The sequence below is a fragment of the Bombina bombina genome, chromosome 2 (genome assembly GCF_027579735.1).
Source record: "Bombina bombina isolate aBomBom1 chromosome 2, aBomBom1.pri, whole genome shotgun sequence".
Taxonomy (NCBI): Eukaryota; Metazoa; Chordata; class Amphibia; order Anura; family Bombinatoridae; genus Bombina; species Bombina bombina.
The window spans coordinates 906,343,418-906,356,306 of NC_069500.1; the positions used below are offsets into that span (position 1 = coordinate 906,343,418).

General features: G+C 40.8%; 1 protein-coding gene across 1 annotated transcript in view; it reads right to left on the minus strand.

Moving 5' to 3' along the window:
• Positions 1-12,889, minus strand: part of DNAH6 (dynein axonemal heavy chain 6) — a 482,313-nt gene that overhangs the window by 23,109 nt on the left and 446,315 nt on the right. The window contains exon 71 of the mRNA XM_053703293.1: positions 6,368-6,495. Within this exon, the coding sequence (XP_053559268.1) occupies positions 6,368-6,495 (128 nt within the window). The remainder of the gene's footprint in view (positions 1-6,367; positions 6,496-12,889) is intronic.

Consider the following 12,889-nt stretch of genomic DNA (forward strand, 5'->3'; position numbering starts at 1 on the left):
ATACTAACCTATCAGTACCAAATTTATGTATTAACAATTAGTGTTGTGGGGGAAATAAATATGCAAGCTGATTTATGAGTGACAGAATAAATAACCTGTAAAGGAAGGTTAATTATAAATGTATATAATATTTAACCTCTTGGTTGCTCTGCAATACATTTTAGCCCTCAAGGGGTTAACATTTAACTTACTGCATTTTATATAGATGGCATTTTAAAGAAATGCTATGCTTATCATATTTCTAATAAAAATGCAGCACTACCACTGTTTAATTTGCATTTAGCCACCATTCAGCAAGCGCTACCCAGGGTGCTGAACCAAAAATGGACCGGCTCCTAAGTTTACAATCCTGCTTTTCAAATATAGATACCAAGAGAACGAAGAAAATTTGATAATAGGAGTTGATTAGAAAGTTGCTTAAAATTGCATGCTCTATCTGAATCATGAACAAATAAAAATGGGATTTCATATCCCTTTACCTAGCAATGGGATGGTATGTAATCGGGGGGGGGGGGGGGGGGGGGGGGGCGGCAAAATGTATCTTCGCCTGTGTGGCCAAAAATCCTAGCACCGGCCCTGCTTGTTGGTTTTATCTATTTACATTTGCATCAATTTTTATGGACAAAGCTATCAGTTTTGGTTTGTGATACTTAAAAATAAAACTGCTGAGGAAAATAGCCTTCTGCCCTATAGTCTTTGTGTTCTAAATAAAATGAGATGCCTACCAGTTTTGTTTGTGCTCTGCTGTGTTAATAAAGCTATTTGCTAAATAACATAATGTAGCATATAATTACTGGTAGTACATGAGAAATGCAGTACATTTTAATGGAAGAGGTACTGTTAGGTACTAAATATATTACTACAATCAACTTTAAAACAAGCAAAATGTAAAAATGTAAAAGTAGAGTATATAAGAATAACTATTATTATGAGGTTATACTAAAATTAAATATACCAAAAATAAAACTATTAATGCATGCTACATTTACATTTGTGTACATTAGCGGCCATATAAACTTTGCACTAAAAAATATGTAAATAGGACACAATTATAGAATCAATTTTCCCAAATAGCAAAAGGAAACAACATAAACAACTTGCACTAACAGTTACCAAGTAAAACTATTTGCTGTTATTTATAAACCCACCTATTATACTCTGATGCAAATTTTTTATTGCATTTTCTCACACAAGAAAAAATATTTTAAGAATATTTTTTTAAAAATACAAGAGAAAGTACATATTGCTAAGTACTGCACTAATCTTTATTATTTTCACTAATCAAACCTATCCATCTATCTAGTTATAAATCTATCTATCTATAAATCTATCTATCTTGATCAATCGATCAATCTCGATCTGTATCTATCTATCTGTATGTAACAACGTCTGTAGCTATGCCTGTTAATCTATAAAATCTGCCAGTGCACTTTTGTAGTCTTCTAAATGAATATTGTATCAGTACTATCAAGTGTATGAATGGGGCAATTACTATGACTTAATGGGTCACTAAACACATATTGTAAACTACATGATTATAAACCATCATATGTATATAAGAATAATTTTGCAATGAAAACTGCAGCTTTATTTTGTCAAATGAGTATATTGTTTTATGTGTATTTGTTTCACTGATGTCCCTGTCCCCCAGAACAAAAGAACCATTGCTAACCAATCCCAAACTAATATTCATATAAAGCACAAACTTTGTTTGCACATGTACAGACTGGGGACCGTCTTCCTGTATTCCCTTAAGATGGTTTAGGACTGATTCAGCTTGGTTACTATTGCAAAGAATGATTTACCTATCATGATTGTTGATGCAAAACTGATAATCTACCTTTTAAAACCATGTGACACCATAGAAGCTTAGGCCTAGATTTGGAGTTCGGCGGTAAAAGGGCTGTTAACGCTCCGCGGGCTTTTTTCTGGCCGCACCATAAATTTAACTCTGGTATCGAGAGTTCAAACAAATGCTGCGTTAGGCTCTAAAAAAGGAGCGTAGAGCATTTTTACCGCAAATGCAACTCTCGATACCAGAGTTGCTTACGGACGCGGCCGGCATCAAAAACGTGCTCGTGCACGATTCCCCCATAGGAAACAATGGGGCTGTTTGAGCTGAAAAAAAACCTAACACCTGCAAAAAAGCAGCGTTCAGCTCCTAACGCAGCCCCATTGTTTCCTATGGGGAAACACTTCCTACGTCTACACCTAACACTCTAACATGTACCCCGAGTCTAAACACCCCTAGCCTTACAACTATTAACCCCTAATCTGCCGCCCCCGCTATCGCTGACCCCTGCATTACACTTTTAACCCCTAATCTGCCGCTCCGTAAACCGCCGCAACCTATGTTATCCCTATGTACCCCTAATCTGCTGCCCTAACATCGCCGACCCCTATATTATATTTATTAACCCCTAATCTGCCCCCCACAACGTCGCCGACACCTGCCTACACTTATTAACCCCTAATCTGCCGAGCGGACCTGAGCGCTACTATAATAAAGTTATTAGCCCCTAATCCGCCTCACTAACCCTATCATAAATAGTATTAACCCCTAATCTGCCCTCCCTAACATCGCCGACACCTAACTTCAATTATTAACCCCTAATCTTCCGATCGGAGCTCACCGCTATTCTAATAAATGTATTAACCCCTAAAGCTAAGTCTAACCCTAACACTAACACCCCCCTAACTTAAATATAATTTTAATCTAACGAAATAAATTAACTCTTATTAAATAAATTAATCCTATTTAAAGCTAAATACTTACCTGTAAAATAAACCCTAATATAGCTACAATATAAATTATAATTATATTATAGCTATTTTAGGATTAATATTTATTTTACAGGCAACTTGGTATTTATTTTAACTAGGTACAATAGCTATTAAATAGTTAAGAACTATTTAATAGTTACCTAGTTAAAATAATAACAAATTTACCTGTAAAATAAATCCTAACCTAAGATATAATTAAACCTAACACTACCCTATCAATAAAATAATTAAATAAACTACCTACAATTACCTACAATTAACCTAACACTACACTATCAATAAATTAAATAAACACAATTGCTACAAATAAATACAATTAAATAAACTAGCTAAAGTACAAAAAATAAAAATGAACTAAGTTACAGAAAATAAAAAAATATTTACAAACATAAGAAAAATATTACAACAATTTTAAACTAATTACACCTACTCTAAGCCCCCTAATAAAATAACAAATCCCCCCAAAATAATAAATTCCCTACCCTATTCTAAATTAAAAAAGTTACAAGCTCTTTTACCTTACCAGCCCTGAACAGGGCCCTTTGCGGGGCATGCCCCAAGAAGTTCAGCTCTTTTGCCTGTAAAAAAAAACATACAATACCCCCCCCCCCAACATTACAACCCACCACCCACATACCCCTAATCTAACCCAAACCCCCCTTAAATAAACCTAACACTAATCCCCTGAAGATCTTCCTACCTTGTCTTCACCATCCAGGTATCACCGATCGGTCCTGGCTCCGATATCTTCATCCAACCCAAGCGGGGGCTAGACATCCACTGAAGAAGTCCAGAAGAGGGTCCAAAGTCTTCCTCCTATCCGGCAAGAAGAGGACATCCGGACCGGCAAACATCTTCTCCAAGCGGCATCTTCGATCTTCTTCCATCCGGAGCGAAGCGGCAGGATCCTGAAGACCCCCAGCGCGGAACATCCATCCGGACCGACGACTGAACGACGAATGACGGTTCCTTTAAATGACGTCATCCAATATGGCGTCCCTCGAATTCCGATTGGCTGATAGGATTCTATCAGCCAATCGGAATTAAGGTAGGAATTTTCTGATTGGCTGATGGAATCAGCCAATCAGAATCTAGTTCAATCCGATTGGCTGATCCAATCAGCCAATCAGATTGAGCTCGCATTCTATTGGCTGTTCCGATCAGCCAATAGAATGCGAGCTCAATCTGATTGGCTGATTGAATCAGCCAATCGGATTGAACTTGATTCTGATTGGCTGATTCCATCAGCCAATCAGAAAATTCCTACCTTAATTCCGATTGGCTGATAGAATCCTATCAGCCAATCGGAATTCGAGGGACACCATCTTGGATGACGTCATTTAAAGGAACCGTCATTCGTCGTTCAGTCGTCGGTCCGGATGGATGTTCCGCGCTGGGGGTCTTCAGGATCCTGCCGCTTCGCTCCGGATGGAAGAAGATCGAAGATGCCGCTTGGAGAAGATGTTTGCCGGTCCGGATGTCCTCTTCTTGCCGGATAGGAGGAAGACTTTGGACCCTCTTCTGGACTTCTTCAGTGGATGTCTAGCCCCCGCTTGGGTTGGATGAAGATATCGGAGCCAGGACCGATCGGTGATACCTGGATGGTGAAGACAAGGTAGGAAGATCTTCAGGGGATTAGTGTTAGGTTTATTTAAGGGGGGTTTGGGTTAGATTAGGGGTATGTGGGTGGTGGGTTGTAATGTTGGGGGGGGGTATTGTATGTTTTTTTTTTACAGGCAAAAGAGCTGAACTTCTTGGGGCATGCCCCGCAAAGGGCCCTGTTCAGGGCTGGTAAGGTAAAAGAGCTTGTAACTTTTTTAATTTAGAATAGGGTAGGGAATTTATTATTTTGGGGGGCTTTGTTATTTTATTAGGGGGCTTAGAGTAGGTGTAATTAGTTTAAAATTGTTGTAATATTTTTCTTATGTTTGTAAATATTTTTTTATTTTCTGTAACTTAGTTCTTTTTTATTTTTTGTACTTTAGCTAGTTTATTTAATTGTATTTATTTGTAGCAATTGTGTTTATTTAATTTATTGATAGTGTAGTGTTAGGTTAATTGTAGGTAATTGTAGGTAGTTTATTTAATTATTTTATTGATAGGGTAGTGTTAGGTTTAATTATATCTTAGGTTAGGATTTATTTTACAGGTAAATTTGTTATTATTTTAACTAGGTAACTATTAAATAGTTCTTAACTATTTAATATCTATTGTACCTAGTTAAAATAAATACCAAGTTGCCTGTAAAATAAATATTAATCCTAAAATAGCTATAATATAATTATAATTTATATTGTAGCTATATTAGGGTTTATTTTACAGGTAAGTATTTAGCTTTAAATAGGATTAATTTATTTAATAAGAGTTAATTTATTTCGTTAGATTAAAATTATATTTAAGTTAGGGGGGTGTTAGTGTTAGGGTTAGACTTAGCTTTAGGGGTTAATACATTTATTAGAATAGCGGTGAGCTCCGATCGGAAGATTAGGGGTTAATAATTGAAGTTAGGTGTCGGCGATGTTAGGGAGGGCAGATTAGGGGGTTAATACTATTTATTATAGGGTTAGTCAGGCGGATTAGGGGCTAATAACTTTATTATAGTAGCGCTCAGGTCCGCTCGGCAGATTAGGAGTTAATAAGTGTAGGTAGGTGTCGGCGACGTTGAGGGGGGCAGATTAGGGGTTAATAAATATAATATAGGGGTCGGCGGTGTTAGGGGCAGCAGATTAGGGGTACATAGGGATAACGTAGGTGGCGGCGCTTTGCGGTCGGAAGATTAGGGGTTAATTATTGTAAGTAGCTGGCGGCGATGTTGTGGGGGGCAGATTAGGGGTTAATAAATGTAATATAGGGGTCGGCGGGGTTAGGGGCAGCAGATTAGGGGTACATAAGTATAACGTAGGTGGCGGTCGGCAGATTAGGGGTTAAAATTTTTAATCGAGTGGCGGCGATGTGGGGGGAGCTCGGTTTAGGGGTACATAGGTAGTTTATGGGTGTTAGTGTACTTTAGGGTACAGTAGTTAAGAGCTTTATAAACCGGCGTTAGCCAGAAAGCTCTTAACTCCTGCTATTTTCAGGCGGCTGGAATTTTGTCGTTAGAGCTCTAACGCTCACTGCAGAAACGACTCTAAATACCGGCGTTAGGAAGATCCCATTGAAAAGATAGGATACGCAAATGGCGTAGGGGGATCTGCGGTATGGAAAAGTCGCGGCTGTAAAGTGAGCGTTAGACCCTTTAATCACTGACTCCAAATACCGGCGGTAGCCTAAAACCAGCGTTAGGAGCCTCTAACGCTGGTTTTGACGGCTACCGCCGAACTCTAAATCTAGGCCTTAGTGAGGGAGGGAAAAGTAAACAAAAGTTCACATAAACAGCCTTAAAGTATTAACCTAAGCCTCCCTGAGTGAAAGTGAAACAAACACATTTTTAGATGTATTTTACAACAGAAGTAAATTTAAAAGTGCCTTACAATAACATGCTCTGTCCGAACCATAAGAGTTTCATTTTGACTTTCATGTCCCTTTAAAATATATGAAATAATAAAATCAAATACAAGACAAATAATAAGAGGATATCACTTACTTTGACTACTTCAATGAGTTTATTAAACCTGTCTACTTCTTGTCCAAGTACAGTTGTTAAAGAGTTAACCCGTCCATTGGAGTCTTTAGTAAACAGTGCTTCTGATGCGGCATCCATGTCTAGTTTTTCTGTAATATAAAGTTATATTTTATTTTATATATATATATATATTTCCAAAAAAGAGCACTCTCACCATAGTAGCAACTGCCAGGGTGCCAACGGTTGAATATAACAGGTAAGGGACGGCACTCATTGGTCTTTTTTAAAATGTACTTTTATTGAAAAAAGTGTGACGTTTCAGGGACACACTTCCTTGTCTGAGGAAGGGTAGTGTGTCCGAAACGTCACGCTTTTTTCAATAAAAGTACATTTTAAAAAAGACCAGTGAGTGCCGTCCCTTACCTGTTTTATATATATATATATATATATATATATATATATATATACATATTAATTTACAATTGCATTAATTTCAATGTGTATTGCACACGCGCAACATTATAATTATACATACACATACCACTAACATTTTCTGAAGCTCTGGCTGTGTTTTGGGGGAAGAGCCCTGTTGGGTGGTGCTGATCTGTATTCTCTTATGGGTAGGACTGGACCAGTGGCACTTCTAGTGATTAATTACCCCAAATGAGAGTAAAAAGGTAAAATTAACTGCTCCCTGCCTCTGTTCGTACAGGCAGGCCACATGCCCCTACTGCCTAATCAGCATGAAAATAAAAAAGACCCCCCATAATAAAGGCACCCCCTATTCTAAATTAAACTACCAATAGCCCTTAAAAAGGCCTTTTGTAGGGCATTTCCTTAAGTTAAACAACTCTTTTACCTTTAAAAAATACCCCCCTAACAGTAAGCATTCAGCTCTTTTACTGCCCTTAAAAGAGCAATCTGCTCTTTTACAGTCTATTAAATCCCTAATCTTAAAAAAATAAATAAAAATATAAAAAATCCTAAAACCAAGCCCCAAATAGGTACTCACTGTTCCTGAAGTCTGGCGGAGAAGGGCTTCTTCCAGGCGGCTCCATCATCTATCTTTATCCGAAGTGAAGGCGGCGCGGAGTGGAGGTGTGGAGCTGGCTTTCCTGATGCATGGATCCTCAGCGGCGGTCTTTAGCGGCGGCTGTCCTCAGTTGCGTGGAGGCTCCTCTTCATGCGAACGTCCGTCGCACACTGAATGCAAGGTACCCCATATTTATTGGGGTACCTTGCATTTCTATTGGCTGAAATTTTTAAATCAGCCAATAGGACGAGAGCTGCTGAAATCTTATTGGCCGATTTGAACAGCTAATAGGATATCAGTAGCTCTAATCCTATTGGCTGATTTAAAAATTTCAGCCAATAGGAATGCAAGGTACCCCAAATTGATTTCGGTACCTTCCATTTAATTTTTAGTGTACGTCAGAATATGAAGAGGAGCCTCCACGCTGCTGAGGATCGCCACCGCTCCGCACCTCCGCTTCATGCCGCCTACACACAGGATGAAGATAGAAGATGACGGAGCCGCCTGGAAGAAGATCTTCTCCGCCGGACTTCAGGAACGGTGAGTATCTATTTGGGGCTTAGTTTTAGGATTTTTTTAATTTTATTTTTATTTATTTTTTTAAGATTAGGGATTTAATAGACTGTAAAAGAGCTGAATGCCCTTTTAAGGGCAAAGCCCATACAAATGCCCCTTTAGGGGCAATGGGTAGTTTAGGTTTTTTTTGTCTTAGGTTTTTTTATTTTGGGGGGTTGGTTGGTTGGGGCGTTTTACTGTTAGGGGGTAATTGGTAATTTTTTTTAAGTAAAAAGGAAATTTATGCTTACCAGACAAAGAGCTCTACAGCAGAGCTGCATAAATAGATCCTCCCCTCCCCCCAACCCAGTCATTCGACCGAAGTTAGGAAGAGAAATGAAAAGCTAAGGAGCAGAGGTGACTGAAGTTCAATAAAAATAAAAACCTGTCTGAAAAAATAACAGGGTGGGCCGTGGACTCGTAAAAGAAATAAATGTATCAGGCAAGCATAAATTTCCTTTTCTTTTACAAGATATGACGAGTCCACAGATTTCATCCTTACTTATGGGATACAATACCAAAGCTATAGGACACGGATGAAAGGGAGGGACAAGACAGGAACCTAAACGGAAGGTACCACTGCTTGAAGAACCTTTCTCCCAAAAACAGCCTCGGACAAGGCAAAAGTATCAAATTTGGAAAATTTGGAAAAAGTGTGAAGAGACGACCAAGTTGCAGCCTTGCAAATCTGTTCAACAGAAGCATGATTTTTAAATGTCCATGAGGAAGCCACAGCCCTAGTAGAATGAGCCATAATTCGTTCTGGAGGCTGCTGTCCAGCAGTCTCACATGCAACACAAATGATACTCTTCAGCCAAAAAGAAAGAGAGGTAGCCGTAGCTTTCTGACCCTTACGTTTCCCAGAAAAAATAACAAAATAACGAAGATGTTTGACGAAATTCCTTAGTTGCCTGCAAGTAGAACTTCAAGGCACGGACTACGTCCAAATTATGCAACAGATGCTCCTTCTTAGAGGAGGGGTTAGGACACAAGGAAGGAACAACAATTTCCTGATTAATATTTTTGTTAGAAACAACCTTAGGAAGAAAACCAGGTTTGGTACGTAACACCACCTTATCAGAATGGAAAATAAGATAAGGAGAATCACATTGTAATGTCAAAATCTCAGAAACTCTGCAAGCAGAAGAAATAGCAACCAAAAATAAAACTTTCCAAGATAATAACTTAATAACTATGGAATGCATGGGTTCAAACGGAACCCCTTGAAGAACATTAAGAACTAAAGTCAAACTCCAAGGAGGAGCAATTGGTCTAAACACAGACCGGATTCTAGCCAGGGCCTTACAAAAAGATTGGACATCTGGAACATCTGCCAGACGCTTGTGTAGCAAAATAGACAAAGCAGAAATCTGTCCTTTTAAGGAACTTGCTGATAATCCTTTCTCCAATCCTCCTTGGAGAAAAGCTAAAATCCTGGGAATCCTAACCCTATTCCATGAGTAGCCCTTGGATTCGCACCAATAAAGATATTTACGCCATATCTTATGGTAAATGTTTCTGGTAACAGGCTTGTGAGCCTGAATTAAAGTATCAATGACCGCATCAGAGAACCCCCTGCTTAGATAAAATCAAGTGTTCAATCTCCAAGCAGTCAACTGCAGAAAAATTAGATTCAGATGATGTAAGGGTCCCTGAATGAAAAGGTCCTGCCTCAATGGAAGCTTCCATGGCAGCAGAGAGGACATGTCCACCAGGTCGGCATACCAAGTCCTGCGAGGCCACGCAGGAGCGATTAGAATCACTGAAGCCCTCTCCTGTTTGATCCGTGCAATCACCCGGGGAAGAAGAGCAAACGGAGGGAACACATAAGCTAGGTTGACCGACCAAGGCACTGCCAAGGCATCTATCAGTTCGGCCTGAGGATCCCTGGACCTGGATCTGTATCTTGGAAACTTGGCATTCTGACGAGACACCATCAGATCCAATTCCAGTCTGCCCCGCCTGAGAATCAGGGTGGCAAACACCTCTGGGTGGAGTTCCCATTCCCCCGGATGAAACGTCTGTCTGCTCAAAAAATCCGCCTCCCAGTTGTCCACTCCTGGGATGTAGATTGCTGACAGATAACATAAGTGAGCCTCCGCCAACCGAATTATCTTGGATACTTCTGTCATCGCTAAGGAACTCCTTGTTCCTCCCTGATAACTGATGTAAGCCACAGTCGTGATGTTGTCCGACTGAAATCGGATGAATTTGACTGAAGCCAACTGAGGCCAAGCCTGAAGCGCATTGAATATTGCTCTCAATTCCAGAATATTGATTGGAAGTAGAGACTCCGACCGAATCCACACACCCTGAGCCTTCAGAGAATTCCAGACCGCACCCCATCCTAGTAGACTGTTGTCTGTTGTCACTATCACCAATGAAGGTCTGCGGAAGCAAGTCCCTTGGGGCAGATGATCCAGCGACAACCACCAAAGAAGAGAGTCTCTTGTCTCCTGATCCAGATCTATCTGAGGAGACAAATTTGCATAATCTCCATTCCACTGTCTGAGCATGCTCAGTTGTAGAGGTCTGAGATGAAAACGAGCAAACGGAATGATGTCCATTGCCACCACCATCAATCCAATTACCTCCATGCACTGAGCCACTGATGGCCGAGGATTGGACTGAAGGGCTCGGCATGTATTCAAAATCTTTAACTTTCTGACTTCCGTCAAGAAGATTTTCATGGATATAGAGTCTATTAGAGTTCCCAGGAAAGGAACCCTTGTCTGTGGAATTAGTGAATTCTTTTCTAGATTCACCTTCCACCCGTGAGTTCTTAGAAAGGACAGAACCATGTCGGTATGAGACTTTGTCAATTGATTAGACGACGCCTGGATCAGAATATCATCCAGATAAGTCGCCACCGCAATGCCCCGCGGTCTGAGAACCGCCAGCAGAGACCCTAGAACCTTCGTGAAGATCCTGGGTGCCGTGGCCAGCCCGAAGGGAAGAGCCACAAACTGAAAATGTTTGTCTAGAAAGGCAAACCTTAGGAACTGGTGATGATCTTTGTGGATAGGAATATGAAGATATGCATCCTTTAAGTCCACGGTAGTCATATATTGACCCTCCTGGATCAATGGAAGAATTGTCCGAATAGTCTCCATCTTGAAGGATGGAACTCTGAGAAACTTGTTCAGACTCTTGAGATCTAAAATAGGTTGGAACGTTCCCTCTTTTTTGGGAACCACAAAAAGGTTTGAGTAAAACCCCTGCCCCTGCCCCCGTTCCTGTTTTGGAACGGGACATATTACTCCCATAGTGGAGAGGTATTTTACACAACGTAAAAACACCTCTCTTTTTATCTGGTCTACAGACAATCGTGAAAGAAGAAACCTTCCCCTTGGGAGGGAATTTTTTAACTCCAGTTGATACCCTTGGGACATGATTTCTAGTGTCCAGGGATCCTGAACATCTCTTATCCAAGCCTGGACAAAGAGAGAAAGTCTGCCCCCTACTATATCCGGTCCCGGATCGGGGGCCGCCCCTTCATGCTGCTTTGGGGGCAGCAGCGAGCTTCTTGGGTTGTTTACCCTTGTTCCAAGCCTGGTTGGGTCTCCAGACGGGCTTGGCTTGTGCGAAGTTCCCTTCCTGTTTAGCGGAAGAGGAAGGAAATGACTCTGTCTCCTTTGTTTAGATGTCTTATTCTGAGGGAGGAGGTGACCTTTACCTCCTGTAATGTCAGAAATGATCTCTTTCAATTCAGGCCCGAATAGGGTCTTTCCTTTGAAAGGAATAGTCAAAAGCTTGGATTTAGAAGACACATCCACAGACCAAGATTTTAACCATAAGGCTCTGCGTGCTAAAGTGGAAAAACCTGCATTCTTAGCCGCCAACTTGGCGATCTGAAAATCGGCATCCGTAACGAAAGAATTGGTTAGCTTAAGGGCCCTAATTCTATCCATTATTTCTTCCAAAGTCTCAGTGTTAAGAGACTCTTCTAAGGCGTCAAACCAAAAAGCAGCCGCAGTTGTGACTGGTACAATGCAGGCCGTCAGTTGCAATAGAAACCCTTGATGAACAAATAGCTTTTTTAGAAGACCCTCCAACTTTTTATCCATAGGGTCTTTGAAAGCACAACTGTCCTCAATAGGGATAGTCGTACGCTTAGCCAGGGTAGAAATAGCTCCCTCCACCTTAGGGATCTATTGCCAAGAGTCCTGGACGGTGTCAGGTATAGGGTACATTTTCTTAAAAATAGAGGAAGGTGAGAACGGGATACCCGGTCTTTCCCATTCCCTAGCAATAATTTCCGAAATTCTCTTAGGAATTGGAAAAACGTCAGAATAAGAAGGAACCTCCAAATACCTGTCCATCTTACACAATTTCTCTGGAGGCACCACAATAGAGTCACAGTTGTCCAGAGTCATCAGAACCTCCCGCAGTAACAGGCGAAGGCGTTCAAGCTTAAATATGAAGGACATCACGTCAGAACCTGAGTCAGACAGTTCCCCTTCCGACGGAGCCTCCCTACCCCCCCTCAGAGTCCTGGAAGGGAACATCGGAGATCGCCATCAAGGAATCAGAAGTCGCATGGACCAACTGGGTCTCTTTTCTACTACGTTTGCCCTGTAGTACTGGCAACTTAGATAAAACTTCTGTAATTCACTGAGTATATATTGAGTGTAAAATCAACCTACAAACAAAATATATGCTGAATACTGTACCTTTAAGGAAAAAACACTGCTCTGTATAAGTTCACAGTTCCTGTACGCGGGCTGTTGAAAAATAACACACTGGTATAATTTAGAAAATAACTCTGTCACCTCGCCGCAGCTCTGCTGCGGCTCCTACCTGCTCCTGCGACCAGACTGAACACTCCAAACCCGGCGCACCTAAAGTCGCTTGAAAATGTCACCCAAGCAGACTTAGGAGCCGAGATGAGATGCTGTCAACCGGGACCGCCACAGTAACTGCACTGTCAAAGCGCGCAAAGCAGTAAACCCCGC